The 25,171-nt window shown below is 36.5% G+C and overlaps 1 protein-coding gene across 2 annotated transcripts; it reads left to right on the plus strand.

Annotated features, from left to right (window-relative positions):
* Positions 1-244: 244 nt before the first annotated feature.
* On the plus strand, positions 245-8,050 carry LOC131661837 (protein PTST, chloroplastic). 2 transcript variants are annotated; one of them, XM_058931475.1, is made up of 9 exons: positions 245-400; positions 2,050-2,124; positions 2,245-2,554; positions 3,249-3,338; positions 3,796-3,864; positions 4,590-4,695; positions 4,818-4,906; positions 7,603-7,715; positions 7,814-8,050. In XM_058931475.1, exons 2-9 carry the CDS (start codon positions 2,105-2,107, stop codon positions 7,914-7,916), a joined length of 900 nt encoding a protein of 299 aa, XP_058787458.1. In that variant the 5' UTR covers positions 245-400; positions 2,050-2,104; the 3' UTR covers positions 7,917-8,050. The 2 variants fall into 2 exon arrangements, with proteins under 2 accessions (XP_058787458.1, XP_058787459.1); XM_058931476.1 differs by lacking the exon at positions 245-400 and adding an exon at positions 425-1,949.
* Positions 8,051-25,171: the final 17,121 nt, after the last annotated feature.

Raw genomic sequence — 25,171 nt, forward strand, 5'->3', positions numbered from 1 at the left:
CGCGTGGCCCACACGCGCCTGCGTTGCACCACTCACACGCTGCCACGTCAGCTTCTGGGACAGATTAATTGGTGTTGAGTTTTCTCAACACCTCTCTCCTCCAACACACACTCAACACCACATTCAACTCCCCATTGCACATCTTTTCCCCATGTTGACTTTAATTAAACTGCCCATTGCACTTGGTCTTAGGAGAAATCTAAACCACATCAACTCCAATGATATCCACGTGCCGATTTATGAGTGCCTTTGATCTTTACCACGTGATCTGAAATATCAGTGTGGTGTCCCTCACTCCGATAAGCACCGCTCACAAAAATCTAATGTTGTCGCTTGAACTCTATCAAACTTTCAAGAGTATTCAACAATTATTAACTCTCTCCTGCTATTCCTAGTCCCTGTAAGTTTTTTGCATCGCACTTTGTTTCTTTCTTTAACCGAAATTGCCGTTTATCACTCTTTTTTTAACTTTCAGCATTACATTTTTCTCTGTTTTTCCGGGAAACCAAACCGAATTTCCTTAAGCATCTTAGTTAAGAATTGAAAAGATAAGGTTTTCGTTTCTCATGCTAACAACGATTCCATGCCTGTGTTGTGTTTGATGTTATGTGCCTATGAAAACTTGTTTTGAGTTAGGGTCTAAGGATAAAATCATATGAGATATATGACTTTGTTTCTTTTCTCAGATAGAATATTGTTGTGGTGGATAATTTTACTGAAAATTGGAGTTTTTTTGTAATTGCTGGTTGAGGGAAAAAAAGTAGCAATTGGTGTAGTAGTGGTGGTAAGGAGTCAATCATATAACCCAAGCAGTGTAGGTGAAATGAGTGAATGTTTTTGGTGTCATGTGTGATATAAAAGTACTACTAAAGTTTAAAGGAAATTTTTTATCACACAACCATCAAGTCTACCAGAGTAGTGCTGCTAGCAACACAAACTTTAACACTTTCTTTCCAACATTCACTCTCTTGTTCATGTGGGTCCTACCACCCACTTTATGTAGGACATATTGTTAATATGGTGGGACTCGTATGAATTTTACTGAAAAAGATAATGAATATTGTTCAGTCCATAACTAGAAATGATTGGTGAATGCCTTGATGCGGCAGAGTTGTGTTTCTGGTATGGTGGTGGAGAAGGGATTGACCTTCAAGGTTAACACTTAAACTCCCAGTGAGAGAGTGGGAAATAATGTGAGAATGAATTTGAATCATACATTTTTTCACATAAGATCTCTTATATATGAAATTTGGTTGAGGTGTTCAAGATCTGAATCAAATGTGAGCCTTTTCTTTTTGGGCATATGGCCAGCCCAGAAGAAATGTCAAAAAATGTGTTAAGAGTAAGTCTTGCTAGCACTCCTCGACCGACAATGCTGTAGGAGATTGAATGTAGGGTGGGAAAGAGCCTACAAACAAGTGAAATATTTTAGATTTCAGGTTGTACCTAACTTACCTAACTTAACCGGCTTGTAAGGTAAGATGAATGATGCCTCCTACTTATAAGCATATTTTCATACTATATTTTATATGATATGAGACTCTAAATTAACTTAGGGTCACATGGATGAGAATATTAAGACTGATGAGTGGTCACACAAGTAAAGCTAAGGTTACAAATTGGAATGATTCATATCCGACCTAGATAAGGTGGTAGAATGGAATCCTGTCTTAGGTGGTTTGTTCATTTTTATAGCTCTCTTTTTCTTGAGATTTCATCATTATGTCGCGTTGGCAGTTTGAGTGTAATTGTTGTGCATTAGGCGGTGAATTAAGGAACACGGTATCCCGTTATTTTATACAATAGTTGTGAATTAGGATATAAAGATTGTCATCCCTACAATTTGGAAGCCAAAACTGTCATCTTTAAGTCATTCTTTATTCTAACTTTTGGTGTTTGTTCTAAGTATCAATATATGGCCACTAAATTTGAAACACATTGTTGAGAATGTATGTAATTTTTTTCCTTGAAATCAGTTATCCTAAGTTCTTACATTTTGGTTTTCTAGTGTTTACTTTGTTGTAAATTTCATCATATTTGCTTGATTAGGTCGAAAAGTTCCCTTTTCTCATATCCTTGACAGGGGAAGTTAAACCTCTTCGTGATGGAAATCAATATTTCAAGGTAAGCTTACACTGAAAATATAATAGTGTAGTGTACATAAACATTGAAGTCTTGAAAGTTTTAAGTTTGTTTTTTTTTGTTGGTAAATTCTTGGTCATGATTCTTTCATAATTTAAATAGGTGTCATCATCTAGAAGCACAAGGGATATTCTTTTCCAATATTTCGAGGACAAAAGGAAGAAAAATTTCTCATAAACTTCTGTGCAATGTAGTATCCCTGAATTCAAGATGGGACTTTCAAATATTAGCCTCTTCGTGCCAAACATTTACTGCAGTGTATCCAAGAAGGCCTTTTTTTTGTAGAACACATTCAATGGCAACTCGTATAGAGGAATCTGAATCATTACAAGGAGATAATCCTAATGAGGATATGGATCCATCTACAGACTCAGAAGACGAGAGATTGTCACAACCACTTACCAATGAACAGGTATTCCTTAACATTTATTTGATTGTCCTAATCAAGTATCCCTGCTATTTTTCTCTATTTGGAATACAGACGGATCTGTTGTTTTGAAATTATAGAATATCTTTCAAAGCATTACCTTGTGAACTATAAATAGATCTTAAATCATAAATCTTAAATTTTTTGTATAGGCCCATTAATCAGGCTAAGTAGTTTGAGTTTGTCATATACTGAGATTATTGCTTGTATTCTTTACACAGTTATTAATATTCAGATTAGTTTTTCTACAATTTCTAAAATAAGAAAAATAACTGGAACAAATGGTTTAGCCAAGTTCCAAATACTCAACACCTTTTTTTTTGTGTGCCGTTATTTTTAAGTGGCTGCTATTATGGTGTGTATTTGTATATTCCTTTTTAATTCTTAGTTGAGTCATTCTTTGCAACTGGGGAAGAGGGCTTCTTGAATATGTGACTCATAATTCATAACTAAAACAAGTTTGTATATAATCAAAATCAATATTCTGTAAGCTACGAGGTTCTTAGACTGAATTTGTGATAAGTGCAGTACGCTGAGAATACTTTTTGGGGCAAAAAGTATCTCACATTTTAATTATATTTTTTTTGGCTCACGCATATTAGTGATACCTTTTAAGTGTGCATGTAACTTCAATCAACTTATCTTACTTAGATCTTCAGTTTCAAATTGTATTAAGCAGATAAAGGTATTGCTTGCTGATACTCAAAGAGCAAACCTCACTAAGAAGCTTAGTGAAGCCAACCAACAAAATCGATTCCTAAAAAGACAGGTGTGTATGTGTGTGCCGGAGATCTTTTGCATTACCATTAAATTGAAATCTAGTTGCAGTTTTCTTTTTGATAGCAATGGTTCTTGTTTTGGGAGTTTATGCTATCCCCTAAATGATCAGACTTGGATCACAATCTTGTATGAAGATATTGTGAATCTTATATATCATATATTTATGGGGAGAAGATGTGTTGGATGTCGATACCAGCCCCTTGGCTGGGTTTAGTCAATGCAATCTGGATGCAGTATCTTACTAATTATGATGTTAACAGGAAAACGTAATGGGGGATGGTTTTATTACTGAACTCATAAGCCATGCTGATTTCTGACTATATGCTGAAACATTTAGAAGGGAAATATTTTTCTAATTTGAGACTGTATAGTTCGAAAATATAACAAAGATGTATAAAAGGAAAAGGCCATTGCAGTAAACTGTAATTTCGACTCTTTCTCTGCAGTTGTATATAAAGGAGGATGCATTGGTAACGTTTAAAAGTGAACTTGCTGTCCTAGAGCTTGAAGTTCAGGTAAAATTTTCTTACCACCTTGTCAATTTTGATGCTATTTTTTATGCTGGTTGCATTTCTTTGTTTGATACCAGCTGATTAACACATACTTGCAGTTTTCAAACTTTTTAATTGAATGAACTGGCACTATGAGCTAATAAATTTTCACTATTATCAGTGTTATTTATTGTGGATCCCAGAAAATAATCGTTTATTCAAATTTTATCATGCTACAGTGCTATAGCTCTACTAAACCTCTATTAGGCAACACTTTATACCCAATCACGCATTGCACCAGTCACATATTGCACAATAATAGTGATTTGTTAAAATTCTACTATGCTATAACACCTCTATAGCTTCCATTTGATAACACTGGCTATTTTACATTTCATAACAATTGATGTCTAGATAACCCTTATTTTTTTTTCTGGGATTGATTCACAAAATTTTATAGCACCTTTGTTAATTATATAATTATGCAAGTAAATAGCTTAATCTATAGCAACTTTTGATGGTAAAATCTATATTGTAATAGTATGATGAATAGATGATAATGCGCACAAGATTAAGTGGAGTTTAGTTCTATACCCAATAAATTAGTCAGCTCTGCAAACTTGCATCATATTTAAATTTAGTATGCGTAACGTTAGTTTGCCTCATTTGGTTGCATTTATATAATTATTCAAACATAAAATCTGTTGAGAATCTTAATCTGCACTGTAACATTGTTTCTTTGGATGCAGGCTTTGGCCAGGCTAGCAGAAGAAATAGCTAAATCTGGTATTCCAGAAGGTTCGAGGAAGATCAATGGAAAGTACATTCATACTCACCTTGTTGGTAGATTAAAAGGTATAATGGTACTTACCCTGCACAACACCTACATGGCACATATGTGTACTTTTGGACTGCATCGCAATTTCTTCCTCTTTTGTATCCTTATTGATGCAAATTTGTTGTTTTTTCTTTCATAGCTGTACACGAGCAATTAAACGAGCAAATAAAGGATGTTGATGCGGCACAATCAAAGGAGGTCTCTGTGTTTTGGGCCGGCATGGCTGAGGTAAACATATATGCAAGAATAGACTTACAAATATTGAGAATGTAGTTTGGAATTTTGTACCACGATATTAAAGGAATAACCTAGATCAAGCTTATTAGAGCTTGCATAATCCCTCCCATAGCATATAAAATGCTTGTAACTGACTAGTGGCAGCTATTATTCAGTTATCTACTTAGAACCTACTAGAGCAAGATATAAATAGATTGATCACACCATTGTATATACGACTGTGAAATCCTTATAAACATAATTCAAATCAAATAGTTTCAATCTCTCTGCAATTTACATAATTCCAACATGATATCAGAAGAGCGGTAACAATCCAGTGCTCTCTTCCCAAACTTCTCCGTCACAAACTGGAGCACTGCCACCACCGTCGCTGATTTCCTTGCTTTGTTGTCGTCACACTCAAATTCGTTTTCTGCTATCTCTGAAAAACACGATACTGAGAGTTACCACCAATGGTGCCACCAGTTAGAACCTGTTATTAATGCTCATAAGCTTCACCATTTCTAGGTAAATCCTGCAATTCCGGCAAAATACGCAACTATTGAAGGTACTGAAGCAATTTGCATCTCCAAAGAATTCTAGACATGGGATCAACCATCAATTGCTCCTTGTTTGGCTTTAATTAGCGAAATGCTTCGTGGAGTGATAGTCTGCAAGAATTCTTGGAAATAATGGGACAAGATCCACACACATATTTTCAAACGCATGTTAAGCGAAGCTTTGGCAGCTTCGTTTTGAATTATGTAACACGAAACTATAGAATTACTTTGTTTCAGAGTTCCATCTCAAGACTGAGTCTACTATTGGCTCAATTCATGCTAATATGCCATTGACAAATCAATTTCAGTTCACAAACACTTTGATGTCATTCTTGGAGGATTGAATCATGACTATGAGTCCAGAGTTTCATTCATCAGTGGAAAGTTTGGTTCAATTTCAATCAAAGAGGTTGAAACCTTACTTCTAGGTCACGAAGCTTGTCTTAAACTTGTTTGCAAATTAGCATTACCTTAAGTCATTCTTGTCTGCTCTGCAAGTCCTAACACATCCACCAATGATAAGCAGTCTACCTCCATCTGAAGAAACTGATCCTATGAAATCTAATGATTCATTCAGTATGCGCAGAATTCAGTATGCGCAGAATTCATGTTTGGAGAAGGTACGCGGGCACAAATTTTTTCAGTGCCAGGTGTGTCACATATATGGTCACGATGCTTCTCTCTGCTTCCATCGTTTCAAAAAGGACTTTGTACTAACAATTCCTCTAAACCAAATAAAACAGTAATGTCACTTCTCTTGGTGTCAAAAGATCCACGTCTGGTGCTTGTGTATTCTTAGGTTAAAACTTGATCTCTGGTGGGCTAAAAAGCAACCTGTTATATCCAGGTCTAGTAATGAAGCTGATTTCAGAAGCCTTGCCCTGGCTATGACGGGAAGGAAACTAGTGATAAGGGTAATATGGGCAAACCCAAGCTATGGAGGATTTTTGAAAGGAAGGCTAAGAAGACTACTATTATCCTTTATGATCAGTACTACACTATATTTACTTTAATTGCATCTGTTTCTACACCTTGCTTGTGCTCTATTTGCTGATTCGTATTGCAGGATTAATGGGTCTCTACCTTCCTACCTCAGAAATTCATTGGATTCAGTCTCTCCTCATTAGACTAGGTGTTCCATTTTGCACTCCTACAGTCTTCTGTGAAAACATGAGTACCATTGCTCTATGCTCTTAACAAGCACATAGAGTTAGGCTTGTTCTTTATCGGGGAAAAAGGTCCTTGAAAAAAATCTCTTGGTCATTTATGGTCCTAGGCGCACACGATATGCTGACCAAGACCCTTGCTCCTTCCTTGTTTGAAGACCTTCGTGCCATACTCAATGTGTGTTGATTCCTCCCTACACTCAATTAAGCTTGCGGAGAGTATTAAAGGAATAGCCTATCTCAAGCTCGGAGAGCTTGCTTAGTCTCTCCCATAGCTTATAAAATGCTTGTTACTAACTGACAACTATCACAGTGAGTTATCTACCTAGAACCTACTAGAGCAAATCCATAAATAGATTGATCACCATTGTAAATGCAACTGGGAAATCATTATAAACAAAATTCAGACCAAATAGTTTCAATCTCTTCAATTTACATGATTCTAACACACAGGAACTGTGTTTTGCTTGCAGTAATGATTATTTATATAGTGCTCTCAGAACATATACTCACATAGCTTTCTATGGACAATGTTTTCAATTATTAGTTATTTGATGAAACTAACTTGAATCATTGTCTTCAAATGTTTAGGATATAGACATAGATTAATGCCCTGTTCGGGGAGCAGCTTAATTAAGCTCTTATAGTATAAACGCTTATCATATACTGCTGGTGTATAAGTTATTTCTATAACAAAAGATAAAATAAAGTCAAACTGTTTTGACATAAGCTTCAAGCTGTTATCATAAGCTACCCTGAAGAACTTATAGGAATAAGCTGAAAACCACTTACGGGGCATGTCAAAAAATATTTCCCTTAACTCAAACAATCTCAAGTTCTTATCTTTTGGAAAGTTTTCTCATCATTATTATGATCTGACTTCCTCACTTCAGAGGGTAAAATAAAAGTAAATAATTTCAACTTTTAGATGAGAAACATTTCAACATACTGATAATTTGTTTTGAATTTCTGTTTCTATCAGAGTGTGCAAATTATGGGCAGCTTTGATGGTTGGAGCCAAGGAGAGCACCTTTCACCAGAGTATACAGGTTCCTACACAAGGTTCTCAACAACATTGATGCTCAGGCCTGGAAGGTACAAGTTTATCAACTCACTCAAGCTTTCAAATTGAGCTTAATTACAATCTCTAGTTTCCTTCTAACTCTCAAAAACCAAAAATTATTATCATCCAGGTATGAAGTCAAATTCTTAGTAGATGGTGAATGGCACCTATCATCAGAGTTACCTGTAACTGGTGAAGGGTTAATGAAAAATAATTTGTTAATTGTTGAGTGAGTAATAATTGTTGTTTAATTAATCCCAGCAGCACTTGCATATAAGTTGTTTAATCACAAGTCGTTTTTATAAGCTAACAAGTCTATCTTCACATATACTATTGTAAATGTTAATGAAATGTGTTATATTTGTCATATCTTTGAATTAATTTTGAAAAATTGAAATGCAACACATAACACATTACATCATGTGCACATTAGTTGTTATATTAATATTCTAAATAGCAGCCTTGGTGTCCAAGCACGCTAACATTTTATGTATATTTTTTAGTTTGTCTCATTCATTCCACTTGTGACAATTGCAAAAAGATATCATGCATTATATAAATAAATGAAGATTTTATAAATAATAGTTTTTCATGCAATATAACAATAATTTACCTGTTCCCATCAATTCATTAACTTCACCAATTGATACTTGCCTGCTCCATGCAGCATTTCCTCTCAAAAAATAATGTTGCACCAAGTGTATGTTCCACCATCAAAAAGACATTGCTTAAGACATTCACATTAGTATTATATAATAAACATCTAAACAATGAGATCTCTGATCACATAAATTATTATATCTTTTTAGAAAAAAGTAAAAGTATTTATTATAAAATCTATCACTCCAACTCAACAATTCTATTTTTTGTTTACTAATATATCTTACTAGTAATTTCACATCATTGTATTTTAAAATAATGTATTTATTAAATTATAATATTTTATTTATGTAAAATTAATTTAAAAAATTACAAAATTTGTTTGCTTATTTTTTCTATAAATATTTTAGCAACATGACAGTGTAAAAAAAAAGTATTTGAAGGTACTGCATTCTTTAAAATGACTTCAGATGGATCAATAAAATAATTGAAACCAATATTGATAGAATTGGTAGATGGAGATAGTAGACGCGTTTTAGATCTAATTAACTATTGATTTTAGAATTAGTTAGTTACATCAAGCTACAACAATTTGCTTTATATATAGCAGATTAGTTGACCTACAATAGTAGGTTTTATCAGCGCTCAAGCTGATATGTGTTTGTCTTGAGCCTAATTCTATTACATATTCTAATATCTCCCTTCCCTCACAAGCTCAAGGGGAGCTTGCAACCTTGAGTTTGTTCATTAGCTCTCGGAATCTAGTTGAAGGGAGAGGCTTGGTAAGCGTATCAGTCCATTGGTCTATGTCTAGAATATGAGAGGATTGGTATGTGCCTAGAATATGAGAGATATGCAGTTGTTTTGCCAACACTCTTCTCTTATAAAGAAGAGATCAATCTCCATGTGCTTGATTCTTGAGTGAAGAATAGAATTATGAGCCAACATAACTGTTGACTGATTATCACAAAGCACCACAAGAATCTTGGAAGAGATAAGGAATTTCTTGAGAAGAGTCTGCACCTAGAGCAAGTCAATAATAGCTTGAGCAAGGCTCATGTATTCTACCTCAATGATGGACCTAGCAATAACATGTTGCTTCTTGGACCACCAAGAAATGAGCTTATTTCCAAAGTAGATTGCAGCCCGAGAGGTGCTTCTTCTATCATCTGGGTCAAAAGCCCAATCAACATCATAATGAAGAGAAGGAGAAACATATGGGGACATAAGAGAAAGTAGAAGACCATGTCCAATTGTGCCTTTGAGGTATTTAAGAATCCTATTTACTGCCACCCAGTGAGTCTTAAGAGGATGGAACATAAACTGACAGACCTTGTTGATAGAGTAGGCAATGTCAGGCCTAGTAATAATAACATACTGCAAATCACTCACAACTAACCTATACACGAAAGGATTAGTAACAACTGCAAACCTAATTTTGGTTAATTTACATGTAGATCGCATTGGTGTTTGCACATGACAAGGTTCTAGCATCTTGTTATCTAAAAGTAAGTCTTTAATGTATTTAGATTGAGTGAGCAAGATGGAGTTTTGAGTAGCTTTCTTTATCTCAATGCCTAGGAAGTAATCTAGGTCACCTAGTTGCTTGAGAGAGAAAACAACATTAAGCTTGGAGATAATAGTTTGTATGAGAGAAGTAGAACTGCATGTGATGATGATATCATCTACATAAATTATAATGTAGATGGTATGACCTTCAAGGAAGTAGATAAACAATGAAGAATCACACTTGCTAGGTTTGAAGTGTAAATGAATTGAGACACTTTGGAGCCTTTCTAACCATTTCCTTGATGCTTGTTTAAGGCCATAAAGTGCCTTATTGAGCTTACAAACAAATAGGGTTGGAACTTTCAAATCCATTGGGTTGTTGCATATATACTTCTTCATGAAGAAGGCCATTGAAAAAGACATTATTCACTTCTAATTGTTGAATTGACCACTTGTAAGTGAGAGCAATTGAGAGAATGATTTTGATGGTAATAGGTTTGACCATAGGAGAAAAGGTCTCGGTAAAATCAAACCCATATCTTTGATGGAAACCTTTAGCAACAAGCCTAGTGTAACACTCCATATTTTCATAATTTAATTTAAATTAATTTAATTGAATTATGGGGGAATTATTTGGAATTATTGAGGATTATGAAGAAGTAATCAGATGGACTTGAGTCGCGATTAGTAAAGGAGGGGGTGCATTGGTAGGCCCTATTACTAATTAAAATAATTTTATTCCATTTTTAATAAAATAGAAGGAGTTGTGGAATAGAGAAGGTTACAGCATTTGGAAAAAAGAGAAACACGTGAAAGAGAGGAGAAGCAGAGAAGTGCGACAAGAGGAAGAGCGAAGAATCAACCTTCAGGTAAGGGGGTACTCTTCCGTTTATCTACTATTATGGGGTTATAGGTAGTAGGATAGAATTGATCATGTTATTTAGGTCAATTAGGTTATGCTTAGGTTGTAGAAATGTTAGGTTTTTGGGAGAATTGATTGATAATGTTGTATTGATCATGTATGGTGTTAATTGGATGGTTGAAATGTATTATAAATGTGTTATAATATGTGGTTGTTTTACTGTATGCGAAATCTGGTTGAAATGAAATTAGTTGGTAATGATTCGGAGAAAGAAGGGTGAAATCGTAGGCTGTTTTCTACAATTCGGAGTTCTGAAAATTTCCAGTTCGCGCCGCGTCCAGGGGTTGGCGCCGCGAACTGCTTGGCAAAAAGCCAGGAAGTTTTGTTGTGTTCAGTACGCGCCGCAAGCATATGACTGTGCCGCGAAGGCGTACTTCTTTTCTCGTTTCGCGCCGCGAACACATGTTTGCGCCGCGAAGTGCTTGGCAGAATGTTGGGAATTTCTGACTCGCTCAATTCGCGCCGCGAACCAAGGTTGGCGCCGCGTGCTGTTGGTGACAGGCCACTTTGAAAAGTTTAAAGAGGTGTAACTTTTAAACCGTAAACCGGATTTTGGTGCCGTTTCGAGCATGGTGAAGCTAATCAAATAATTTACATAATAAAATGGTGTTTTAAGTCGTGACTCGAGATTATTTTAAAATACTCGATTTTATTTGGTTGTGGTGGTTTATACTTACAGGTATACTAATGAATATTCTACCTGCTATGATGTTGTGGTTGTAACCAGTGTTTGTTATACATGTATTGTTGGTATAAGATATGTGTTTTACTATGGTTGAGAAATAGCATGATTGTGTGTGGCTATTGATTATTGTAGTTGATGATTATGACATTTGGTTGATTTATGTGGGTGATGAGCATGTTATGGTTGATACATGCATTCATAATCATTGTGTGGCTGATCCTTGACGACGGTGGGTCAGTGGTAGCTAATTCCCATTGTGTGGAATTAGTGAGTGGGTGTTGTCGTATCCTTGACGATAGTGGATCGGTGAGTTGGGTTATCCCAAATTTTGGTACCACATGCATGTAGTTGCATTGCATTAGGCTACTTGTGTTATTATAACATGAATGGAAGATTGTCCAATGTTATAATATGTGTTGATTGTTTGGTTGTTGTACTGATTGTGTGGTTGTGAATCTGATCATAACTGTAATTGGGTGAATGGCATGTGATTTGATATTTTATTATCCATACCTTATAACATTAGTTAAATGTGAATGAGACTCACCCTTACTGTTGTTATTTTTCAGATTGAGGAGTAGCTCTTGTACTTGGTGAGGATTAGCTCGTCAAGTAGTTCGTTAGAGTCAGTTGGGTCCGTGTCATGCTCTGGTCGTGTAACACTGGGGACGTTGATTAGAGTTACTTGTTAAACTCTTTTATTTGGGTGTTTTATTATGATGGCGTTTTAAGTCTATGACTTTGGATGTTGCTTTGTTCAGATGTTAAATATATTTCCGCTGTGTTAACATGATGATCTGAATAAATTTGGGTTTAACGTTCTCTTTTATGGCATGACATGAGTATTTGTTTGATTAATGGAAGTTGTAATGCCCTTTTCATGTTTTACTCTGATTATTGTTTAATATTTATGCGGGGTATTAGAAGGGTGTTACAAAAGTGGTATCAGAGCATAGTCGATCGTTTGAGTCAGAGTCTTAGTGTCGGTTAATCCCTCGTATGCGATTAGTGTAAGGTTGACACGATCGATACTTCTTGTTCTAATAAATATTGTTTTAATATTTAGCAGAACGATGGCCGGAAGTGGAGGAAGAAACGACGACGCGATTGCTGAGGCTCTGGGTATGATTGCTGGTGTGCTGGGAGGGAATGCCAATGGGGCTGGAATTGGTGCTGACAGGCAGCTGAACAGTTTTCAGAGGAACAACCCTCCGTTGTTCAAAGGCACTCACGATCCCGAAGGCGCTCAGAAGTGGCTAAAGGAAATTGAAAGGATCTTCCGAGTGATTGATTGTGATGAAAATCTGAAGGTGAGGTATGGTACTCACATGCTGTCTGAAGAAGCTGATGATTGGTGGATGGCTAGTAGGGATGAACTGCAAGCTGCTGGTGTTGCAATTACTTGGGCTGTGTTCAAGAGAGAGTTCTTGAGAAGGTACTTTTCCGAGTATGTTAGAGGCAGGAAAGAGGTTGAATTTTTGGAGCTGACGCAAGGTAGCATGACAGTGCCGGAGTATGCGTCCAAGTTTGTTGAGTTGGCAAAGTATTATGTCCACTACAACAATGATGAGGCTAGCGAGTTCTCGAAGTGTGTTAAGTTTGAGAATGGTCTCCGTGACGAGATTAAACAGGGTATCAGATATCAGAGGATTCACAGGTTTGTTGATTTGGTTGACTGCAGCCGAATCTTTGAAGAGGACAATATTAAGCTGAAGTCGTCACACTCTCGCGAGTTAGTCGACAGGTAAGGGAAGAAGCATATGGATCGTGGTAAGCCATATGGTAAAGGTAACCAGAAAGCTGGAGGTTGGAAGAAGCCTAGTGGGGGAGACTCTAGTGCCCCTATTAAGTGCTTCAAGTGTGGAGAACCTGGACATCGCATTCACGAGTGCAAAAGTGAAGAAAAGAAGTGCTATAAATGTGGGAAGGCAGGTCACATTGCTATTGAGTGCAAGGGAAACACAGTAACTTGTTTCAACTGCGGAGAAGAGGGCCATATTAGTCCGAAGTGTCCTAAGCCAAGGAAGAATCAAGCTGGTGGTAAGGTGTTTGCCTTATCTGGTTCTGAGACTACTCCAGAAGATCGGATAATTAAAGGTACGTGTTTTATTCATGGCACTCCTTTAATTGCAATTATAGATACTAGAGCACCTCACTCGTTTATTTCGTTGGATTGTGCTAAACGACTGAACTTGGAAATATCTGATATTAATGGAAGTATGATCATTGACACTCCTGCGTCGGGTTCAACGACTACTTCGTTTGCTTGTTTGAACTGTCCAATTGATATTTTTGGTAGAGAGTTCGGAATGGATTTAGTGTGCCTTCCGTTGGAGCAACTCGATGTTATTCTGGGAATGAATTGGTTACAATTCAATTGGGTTCATATCAATTGTTTCTCGAAGACAGTTATTTTCCCTGAAGATGAAGGTGTGGAAGGTTTGGCGATGACTGCTAGACAGATAAATGAAGCAGTTAAGGACGGGGCTACCGTGTTTATGTTGATTGCATCCATGGAAGTGAAGGAGAAGGTGGCGAGAAGTGAATTACCGGTAGTATGCGACTTTCCCGAAGTCTTTCCAGAAGATGTTAGAGAGTTGCCACCTGAGAGAGAAGTGGAATTTGCTATTGAGCTAATTCCTGGGACTAGTCCTGTGTCGATGGCACCTTATTGTATGTCGGCATCTGAATTGACTGAATTGAAGAGTCAATTGGAAGAGTTACTTGAGAAGGAATTTATTCGTCCTAGTGTTTCACCGTGGGGTGCACCGGTATTACTAGTAAAGAAGAAAGAAGGCTCGATGAGGCTGTGTGTGGATTATAGACAACTGAATAAAGTTACTATCAAAAATCGGTATCTGTTGCCGAGGATTGATGATCTAATGGATCAACTGGTTGGGGCGTGCGTGTTCCGTAAGATTGACTTGAGGTCAGGATATCATCAGATTCGGGTGAAGACCGACGATATTCAGAAGACTGCATTTAGAACGAGGTATGGTCATTACGAATATACTGTGATGCCATTTGGAGTTACTAATGCACCTGGTGTTTTTATGGAATATATGAATAGGATCTTTCATCCCTATCTCGATCAGTTCGTAGTAGTATTTATCGATGATATTCTAATATATTCTAAGAGTGAAGAAGAACATGCAGAGCATCTTAAAGTGGTATTGGAACTATTGAAGGAAAAGAAACTTTATGCGAAACTGTCAAAGTGTGAGTTCTGATTAAGTGAAGTAAGCTTTCTTGGGCATGTAATTTCTAAAGATGGTATTGCCGTTGACCCAACAAAGGTAGAAGCCGTGTCTCAGTGGGAAGCTCCGAAGTCAGTTTCTGAAATCCGTAGTTTTCTTGGTCTTGCGGGTTACTATAGAAAGTTCATTGAAGTTTTTTCAAAGTTAGCATTGTCGTTGACTAAGTTGACTAGAAAGGGTCAAGCGTTCATCTGGGATTCGAAATGTGAAGAAGGATTCCAAGAGCTGAAGAGGAGGCTGACTAGTGCGCCGATCTTGATTTTGCGGAATCCGGCGAAATCTTTTGTTGTGTATTGTGATGCTTCATTGATGGGATTAGGAGGTGTGCTAATGCAGAATCAACAGGTAGTCGCTTATGCGTCGAGACAACTAAAAGCGCATGAGAAGAATTATCCGACTCACGACTTAGAGTTGGCAGCAGTTGTATTTGTGTTGAAGTTGTGGAGGCATTATCTGTATGGTTCAAGGTTTGAAGTATTTAGTGATCACAAGAGTCTGAAGTATCTCTTTGATCAAAAAGAGCTAAATATGAGACAAAGAAGGTGGTTAGAATTTCTCAAGGATTATGATTTTGGGCTGAATTACCATCCGGGTAAAGCAAACGTTGTTGCCGATGCTTTGAGTAGGAAGTCCTTGCATATGTCTATGTTAATGGTGAAAGAGTTGGACTTAATTGAACAATTCAGAGATTTAAGTTTAGTATGCGAAGACACTCCTAACAGTGTTAAATTGGGTATGCTGAAGCTGACTAGTGGTATTCTTGAAGAAATTCGAGAGGGTCAGAAGACTGATGTAGAGTTGGTTGATAAGTTGACTCTGATTAACCAAGGTAAAGGAGGTGAATTCAGAATCGACAAGAATGGTATAATGAGGTTTGGCAACCGTGTTTGTGTTCCTTATGTTGTCGAATTGAGAAGAAGTATTCTTGAGGAGGGACATCGTAGTGGATTGAGTATTCATCCTGGTGCTACCAAGATGTATCATGACTTAAAGAAGCTGTTTTGGTGGCCTGGAATGAAAAAGGAGATAGCTGAATTTGTTTATGCTTGTTTGACTTGCCAGAAGTCGAAGAGTGAGCATCAGAAGCCGTATGGAGATATGCAACCGTTATTTATTCCTGAATGGAAATGGGATAGTATATCTATGGATTTTGTTTCTGGTTTGCCGAGGACGGTGAAGAATTGTGAAGCTATTTGAGTTATTGTGGACCGATTGACGAAGTCTGCTCACTTTATACGGATGAGAATGGATTATCCGATGGAGAGGTTAGCTCAATTGTATATTGAGAAGATAGTAAGTTTGCATGGTATTCCTTCGAGTATCGTATCAGATAGAGATCCAAGGTTTACATCTCGATTCTGGGAAGGTTTGTAGAAGGCTTTGGGTACTAAATTGAGGTTGGATTCTGCTTATCATCCGCAGACCGATGGTCAGACAGAGAGGACAATTCAGTCATTGGAAGATTTGTTGCGTGCTTGTGTATTAGAAAAAGGTGGTGCGTGGGATAGTTATTTGTCGTTGATTGAATTTACCTACAATAATAGTTTTCATTCGAGCATTGGTATGGCTCCATTTGAAGCTTTGTATGGTAGAAGATGTAGAACACCTTTGTGTTGGTATGAATCTGGTGAGAGTACTGTGATTGGACCAAAAATCATACAAGAGACCACGAAGAAGATTAAATGGATTCAAGAGAAGATGAAGGCTTCTCAGAGTCACCAGAAAAGCTACCATGATAAGAGACGAAGGACACTTGAATTTCAAGAAGGAGATCATGTGTTCTTGAGGGTGACTCCTACGACTGGTGTTGGTAGAGCACTGAAATCAAGGAAGTTGACTCCGCGTTTCATTGGTCCGTATCAGATTATAGAAAGGATTGGAGAGGTGGCTTATCGTATTGCGTTGCCGCCAACGCTTGCGAATTTGCATGATGTATTCCACGTATCACAGTTGAGGAAATACATTGCGGATCCATCTCATGTGATCTAGGTAGATGATGTACAGGTGAAGGATAACATGACAGTTGAAGCTTTGTGTAATACGGTGAACTGACTTTATCGAAATGTCGCGGTAAGCAAGAGTCGCCACCGACTTTTATTTTATCCAAATATCGGAAAGGCTAAAAGAACAGGAAAAACCTTTTAAATAAAAAAACTGAGTTCGGGGGGTAATTTATGCAAAGGGAAGGTGTAAGGCACCCTTTGCATCCATGGTTTTCCATGGGCTCTTAATTGCTTTGCTCTTTGAAGAAAAAGTGTAGAAATGCAATAAGACTTTAGCTTGTAAATAAGCGTAGCTTTTTGAAAGTATTTTTGAGAAAAGGGTAGAAAAAAAAATTTTAGCCAGAGCAAGGCAATTAGGAGCAATTACCTTAATATTTGTAGAAGAGTTCTTTTAGCCTTTCAGGGCTATCCCTGCCATAGGAGGACAAGGAAGTCCTTTGATTTGGAGGTTGAAGGGTCATCGCATTATCGTTCGCCATAAGACTGTCCCATGCCATAGAGAGGCAAGTAGTCTAAGGGAAGGATCAAAATAGCCTTTCGTTTAGGCAACCAGAGGATACCTCAGCCCTTCGTAGGCAACTTTCGAGGGACGAGATCATAATTAGTGTATCGAAGGCAGCATCATTAGGGACTTATGATCTTTACATTAGTCGAGGCAACATGGCTGAGGTATCCTCGTATTCGAGAGACATGGTTATTCTGCAAAAAAAAAAACACAAGGCAACAAACAACAGGCAACAAGAGAGGTTACCGAAAAAGGTGCGTGGGTGCAACAATCATGTGATTAATTCAGAAATTATCTTATAATTAAATGACTCTAATTTAGTTCAGAGTTACACTCCCTAAAATTACTAACCACATCAATTAATATGGGGAAGGGGAAAAAGAAACCAGCGGGGGAAAGGGAGAAAGAAACCAGCGGATCAATAGTGCCATAAGTCTAAACAAGTAATAATTATAAAAAGTAAATCAGGGTTTTAGGGTTACCGACTATTGAGCTTTGGCGGTTGGCTAACCCTGAAAAATTGGAAAAAGGAAAAATAAACACGAAGGGGTGAGTGTATTATTAATTCAAATGACAATTAGGGCTAACCCTAATTTGATAAAAGAGGGCAAAATAAATACTTAAACATAAAATAAGACTTAGCTTTTGATTTGATCTGATATGGTTCGTAGTCGACGGTAGCCTAGAGGTTAACCCTGAAAAATAGGCAAAAAGAGGCAAAATGCGTGAGTGCAAAAGAGTCCATTGACTTTTGAGGTTTTAATCCTAATAACAATTTTATAATGCAAATAAGTATTTAAAGGAAAATAAAATCAGAACTTAGCTTCGTAAAAGGCGTGGCGCGTGATCGGGGGGTATGTGCAAATAACCCTGAAAAGAATGCACAAAAAAATATTTTTTCAATGTATGGCAAATTCTCGTAAACCCTGATTCAGGCGTAAATTAAATAATAAGAGAAAATCATATTTAATTAATTATTGGTTTTTCAACCTAATTAATTAAATCGATGGAAAATAAGTTTCGATTAAATATGACCTTAATGTACTTTTAATTAATTAAAATAAATTACTTATGATTTTATGAAATTATATGAATTTATTAAACTAATTAAATAAAAACATAATTAAATAAACAAAATAAAAGTTTTATTATATATAACAATAAAAAGTTTTATTATATATATATATATATAAACAAACTTATTTTTAAAAAAGGTTATAAAAAAAGGAAAAAACAATATATATATATATATGTATATATAAATAAATAAAAAACAGTTATATAATAATAAATAGAAAAATTTAAAATAAAAACTTAGCTTGATTGTATGTTGCAAGGTTGTGATGGTCCATGGTAGTCTTACGCCTTCTGGTCCTTTGGATTGATCTTGAACGATCATCTGACGGTTGAGGATGCGGCTGCATCGTAGCTCCATTTACATGGTACGCACCAGATCAATGGGCCAAATATTTTGTAAAAATAACGTAGGAGAGGAGAATCAAACCGACGCCCTCTCCCACACGCGGTAACCAACTCAACCAGGCTGCCCATGTGTTCAATGTACGCGCGTGGCATATAATATATAAACATAAATGGGATAATAGAAAACGCGCGCGAACATTTGAATTGGCCAATACGATGATGACAACTCATCATCTTCCTTACTGAAACCTGTAAACAGCCTTTTTACAGCGCTCTTTTACAGAACGCTACGAAAACGCAAACATATAACACCTGGCAAATGATAGATCACACATACATGCACAAAAATAAAAAATAAGGTCACCATTGGCTTCGTCTTGGCCATGCGGTCACACCTATACCAAAATCAAGACCTGATTCTTGCTGAAACGAAAAAACCCTAATCGGAAACCCTAAGATTTGTCCATAGCAAACGTCATCAAACAAGCATAATAATGTAATTAAAGTTCTAGAAAGCACTAGCACATCATCATGAACACATATATGCGATTAATTTTCATGAACAATGCATGAATGATCCTAATCGAGCTCGGGTTTAAGAGCTTCTTACCGTGGCTTATAGGAGGGATTTCTGGGGGTATTGATATCACGTAATGATCCACACCAGTTCAGTGAACTCCAAAGAAGGTGATGGAACCCTTGATTCTCTTTGAAACCTCCTCAAATGCCAAAACCGATTTGGAGTTTTTTGTTGAATTTTGAGAGCTTCTCTGAGATTTTTGGTTGCAGCTAATCCTCTTTTTTTGCTTCTGAGGATGTTATGATCTTATAGGAGAACGAATTAGGGTTGTGAAAACCAATCAAATCCTCTTTAATCAAATATTTGAGATTTGGTTTCAATATCATGTTAAAGTTTCTAAATTTGTCTAAATATAATCCAATCTCTTTCAATTAGTATCTGCACGAAATTATATCAAATATTGTGTTTAATTGGTGATTGAATTGATTAAAAAATAGGGTTAATAGGTATTTACACCCCTGTAATGTTAGCGAATTTTGCTTTTCCCCCCTCGGTTGCCAAAGGCAGGTTTTGGCAACGGTTTTTTCAAAAAAATCGTTGCCAAAACCTGCTTTTGGCAACGGAGGGGGGTAAAGCAAAATTCGCTAACATTACAGGGGTGTAAATGCCTATTAACCCTAAAAAATATAACTAAATCAAATCTTTTCAAATTTCTTTGATTTATTTGATTTAAATCATATTTTAATGAATAGAAATTCAATAAAAAATTAAATAATTATCACAATTTTGTGGCATTGGTCTTGGATCTTCTAGATGACTTGGGAAGCAAGATTGGGCCATAAAAACTTGGGCTCCTTTGCAAAAGAAATCAATTTGAGGCCTTTTATTTCACATTTTTCCCTCTCAAATTTGTCCAACTTTGACAAGGCATATCTCCCTCAATTTTTAGGGCATGGAGGAGTTCTAGGACTTTTTAGAAACCTTGGAGAGTCCTCTAACCAGTGTTTTTGGTCTCATGTCAAAATAATTTTCCATGCTCCTTGTGTGTCCTTTTGAAAAAAATGACTTTTGGTTGACTTTTGAAAAGGACCTATAATGTTTTGGTCCACATCTCCCAAATGAAGCATTTTAAGCCTTGGCTTGTGAGACACAAAATTGTAGAGAATCAAATTTCCTTCAAAATGAGCTTTGGATTGAAAATTTCTGATGTTCCATGTGGGAGTTATGGCTAGTCAAAGTTCAGTTGACTTTCTCCAATGAAAATCCTAATTTAGAAACTTTTGGAATTGCTGATTTCTGATCTTTCCTTGATGAACCATGATCAATTCTTGATCAAATGGTGAATGATACTTCAATATGAGGATGTTGACAAAAAATAAGGAGTTTTGACTGTACTTTGACCATAATTGACTTTTAAGTCAACCTAGTCGACTGTTGACTTTCTGAACAATTGAGTGATCAATCTTTTGAATTGAGATCTGAAACTTGTCATGGAAGTAATGTGGGGTATCATAGACCATGTGGGATGCCTTGGAGCTTTTGATCCATTGATTTCTTCTCAGAACAACAAAACCCTAATTCTTTGAACTTTGCTTAGGAGAGGGTGTCTTTGAACATTGTACCTTGATTTGAACTTGAACAAGAGAAATAGCATGGGCAAATTTTGGGGTATGACACTTTGCCTATGAGAATTGAAGATCGAAAGCTGAAACAATTGTGTGGCAAAGAGATAGCAAGATGGAGTTTTGAGTAGCTTTCTTTATCTCAATGCCTAGGAAGTAATCTAGGTCACCTAGTTGCTTGAGAGAGAAAACAACATTAAGCTTGGAGATAATAGTTTGTATGAGAGAAGTTGAACTGCATGTGATGATGATATCATCTACATAAATCATAATGTAGATGGTATGACCTTCAAGAAAGTAGATAAAAAATGAAGAATCACACTTGCTAGGTTTGAAGTGTAAATGAATTGAGACACTTTGGAGCCTTTCTAACCATTTCCTTGATGCTTGTTTAAGGCCATAAAGTGCCTTATTGAGCTTACAAACCAATAGGGTTGGAACTTTCAAATCCATTGGGTTGTTGTATATATACTTCTTCATGAAGAAGGCCATTGAAAAAGACATTATCCACTTCTAATTGTTGAATTGACCACTTGTAAGTGAGAGCAATTGAGAGAATGATTTTGATGGTAATAGGTCTGACCATAGGAGAAAAGGTCTCGGTAAAATCAAACCCATATCTTTGATGGAAACCTTTAGCAACAAGCCTAGTGTAACACTCCATATTTTTCATAATTTAATTTAAATTAATTTAATTGAATTATGGGGGAATTATTTGGAATTATTGAGGATTATGAAGAAGTAATCAGATGGGCTTGAGTCGCGATTAGTAAAGGAGGGGGTGCATTGGTAGGCCCTATTACTAATTAAAATAATTTTATTCCATTTTTAATAAAATAGAAGGAGTTGTGGAATAGAGAAGGTTACATCATTTGGAAAAAAGAGAAACACGCGAAAGAGAGGAGAAGCAGAGAAGTGCGACAAGAGGAAGAGCGAAGAATCAACCTTCAGGTAAGGGGGGACTCTTCCGTTTATCTACTATTATGGGGTTATAGGTAGTAGGATAGAATTGATCATGTTATTTAGGTCAATTAGGTTATGCTTAGGTTGTAGAAATGTTAGGTTTTTGGGAGAATTGATTGATAATGTTGTATTGATCATGTATGGTGTTAATTGGATGGTTGAAATGTATAATAAATGTGTTATAATATGTGGTTGTTTTACTGTATGCGAAATCTGGTTGAAATGGAATTGGTTGGTAATGATTCGGAGAAAGAAGGGAGAAATCGTAGGCTGTTTTCTGCGATTCGGTGTTTTGAAAATCGCCAGTTCGCGCCGCCAGGTTGGTAATGATTCAGAGAAAGACGGGCGAAATCGTAGGCTGTTTTCTGCGATTCGGAGTTCTGAAAATCGCCAGTTCGCGCCGCGTCCAGAGGTTGGCGCCGCGAACTGCTTGACAGAAAGCCAGGAAGTTTTGTTGTGTTCAGTACGCGCCGCGAGCATATGGCTGCGCCGCGAAGGCGTACTTCTTTTCTCGTTTCGTGCCGCGAACACATGTTTGCGCCGCGAAGTGCTTGGCAGAATGTTGGGGATTTCTGACTCGCTCAGTTCGCGCCACGAACCAAGGTTGGCGCCGCGTGCTGTTGGTGACAGGCCACTTTGAAAAGTTTAAAGAGGTGTAACTTTTAAACCGTAAACCAGATTTTGGTGCCGTTTCGAGCATGGTGAAGCTAATCAAATAATTTACATAATAAAATGGTGTTTTAAGTCGTGACTCGAGATTATTTTAAAATACTCGATTTTATTTGGTTGTGGTGGTTTATACTTACAGGTATACTAGTGAATATTCTACCTGCTATGATGTTGTGGTTGTAACCAGTGTTTGTTATACATGTATTGTTGGTATAAAATATGTGTTTTAATATGGTTGAGAAATAGCATGGTTGTGTGTGGCTATTGATTATTGTAGTTGATGATTATGACATTTGGTTGATTTATGTGGGTGATGAGCATGTTATGGTTGATACATGCATTCATAATCATTGTGTGGCTGATCCTTGACGATGGTGGGTCAGTGGTAGCTAATTCCCATTGTGTGGAATTAGTGAGTGGGTGTTGTCGTATCCTTGACGATGGTGGATCGGTGAGTTGGGTTATCCCAGATTTTGGTACCACATGCATGTAGTTGCATTGCATTAGGCTACTTGTGTTATTATAACATGAATGGAAGATTGTCCAATGTTATAATATGTGTTGATTGTTTGGTTGTTGTACTGATTGTGTGGTTGTGATACTGATTGTAACTGTAATTGGGTGAATGGCATGTGATTTGATATTTTATTATCTATACCTTATAACATTAGTTAAATGTGAATGAGACTCACCCTTACTGTTGTTATTTTTCAGATTGAGGAGTAGCTCTTGTACTTGGTGAAGATTAGCTCGTCAAGTAGTTCGTTAGAGTCAGTTGGGTCTGTGTCATGCTCTGGTCGTGTAACACTGGGGACGTTGTTTAGAGTTACTAGTTAAACTTTTTTATTTGGGTGTTTTATTATGATGGCGTTTTAAGTCTATGACTTTGGATGTTTCTTTGTTCAGATGTTAAATATATTTCCGCTGTGTTAACATGATGATCTGAATAAATTTGGGTTTAACGTTCTCTTTTATGGCATGACATGAGTATTTGTTTGATTAATGGAAGTTGTAATGCCCTTTTCATGTTTTACTCTGATTATTGTTTAATATTTATGCGGGGTATTAGAAGGGTGTTACACCTAGCCTTGTACCTGTCCATTGTACTATACGAATTTTCCTTAATTCTAAAGACCTACTTGCAGCCAATAACCGGTTTTGGGAGTGAAGGAAATAAGGGTCCAAGTTTTATTATTTATAAGAGCATCATACTCTTGCTACATAGCCGTTTTCCAGTTCAAATAAAAAATGCCTAACTTATCAAAATAAGGTATGAACTAGGTGCGACCTAAATCTTTTGTAAATGTATCTACAAGATACGTGTGAGTAGAAACATAAATTTTTTGCAGATTTTGACAAACAATCTCATCGTGAATGAAGTGATAATCTATTACTGGTACAATCATGAAAGCAAGATTGTTTTCAATGTGTAAGGCTACTTAATTGTAAAAGTATAATTGTATGAGTATGTAATGAATGATCCTAAGGCTAGAAAGACCCCTTTAATCTACTTTACACTCCTACAAAAAAAGAATTTTCACATCGACTGGAAAAAAGATTTTATCTCAGTTGCAAGTCCTAGGTAACTTATGGCGTTATGGAATGTGCACTATTTTTCACCCCGGGTTAGTGGTCGAGGGGGAAAAATAGGGAACACACAAATTTTATCCTCGTGAAGTGAGATCCTGCAGATGAGTAGCATTGCTTGGTTGCAGGCGGGCAGTTAGATTGCTTGAATATGTTACGTCGGTTACGAGCGTAGTGCTCTTTGAGTCGTGGAGAGTGTATATGACTTAGAGTATGTCGTAATTCCTTAAGGAGTAATGTATTTGTAAAGGCCTCTAGGACCTAGGGTTTCCTCGGAAAAGGTCACTCCCCACTCACTTAAATGGTGGACAGTTGAATCCCTATTCCCAAGGAAGATGGGGTCAGCAACGACTCTGACTTTTTATATATGCAAGACATGTCTTATCCCACATTTTTTTTCATGGACGAAGAAGACTTAAGGGCGAGGCGATACCTCCATTCGAACAACTTTATGCTGCCTCCATTTTCTAAGACAGTTCTAGAACATCACCCTAGACAAGACCTCTTACAAATATAACATTACAATATCCATATCCATATGCCAATTACGTGTAAAGTTTCATATAATAACAAATTATGATTGAATAACTCCAAATGCATGCTCTACCTCCTTCCTTACATTTTTTTTAAAATTGGGCAACACTTTCCTTTTATCTCCTTATGACATTAGGATGGTCTTGACAAACCTAGTCTATTTTGGATAAATACCATCAACTAGATAGTACCTAATATAAATCCTGAGTTATATATACTATAAATTGTACAAGAGATGACTGTCCCTCAGAAAAATCTAAAAAGATATGAGTTTGATTTAACACGTTGATGTCAATGTTCGAATACGTCATTTAAAAAAATTCTCGTTAGATCTTCAAATCCTTTAGAGTCACTCCAAACATTATTGTAGGTTTTTCAGAATTATCACAACACAATTGACCGCCATAATTTAAAAAGTGTGTTACTAACCCTCCTCTTACACTAATAATAAAAATAAATTGTAAAATTTATTTATGAGGATAGATTCTGAGTTAAAAAATAAAATAATGTGAGTACTTAGAAATTCTAAAAAATTTGATTTTTTTTTTCATTTATGAATTTAATTTGGATTAATTTTGGTGTAAAAACCTACTAATATTTAAACTTTTTGTACTAAATTCTTTAAGCATACTTTTTTTGAAAAAAATGCAAAGAAATAAAACAGAATAAAGTGCATGTGTTAATGAGCGA

Source organism: Vicia villosa, linkage group LG3, assembly GCF_029867415.1.
Source record: "Vicia villosa cultivar HV-30 ecotype Madison, WI linkage group LG3, Vvil1.0, whole genome shotgun sequence".
Taxonomy (NCBI): Eukaryota; Viridiplantae; Streptophyta; class Magnoliopsida; order Fabales; family Fabaceae; genus Vicia; species Vicia villosa.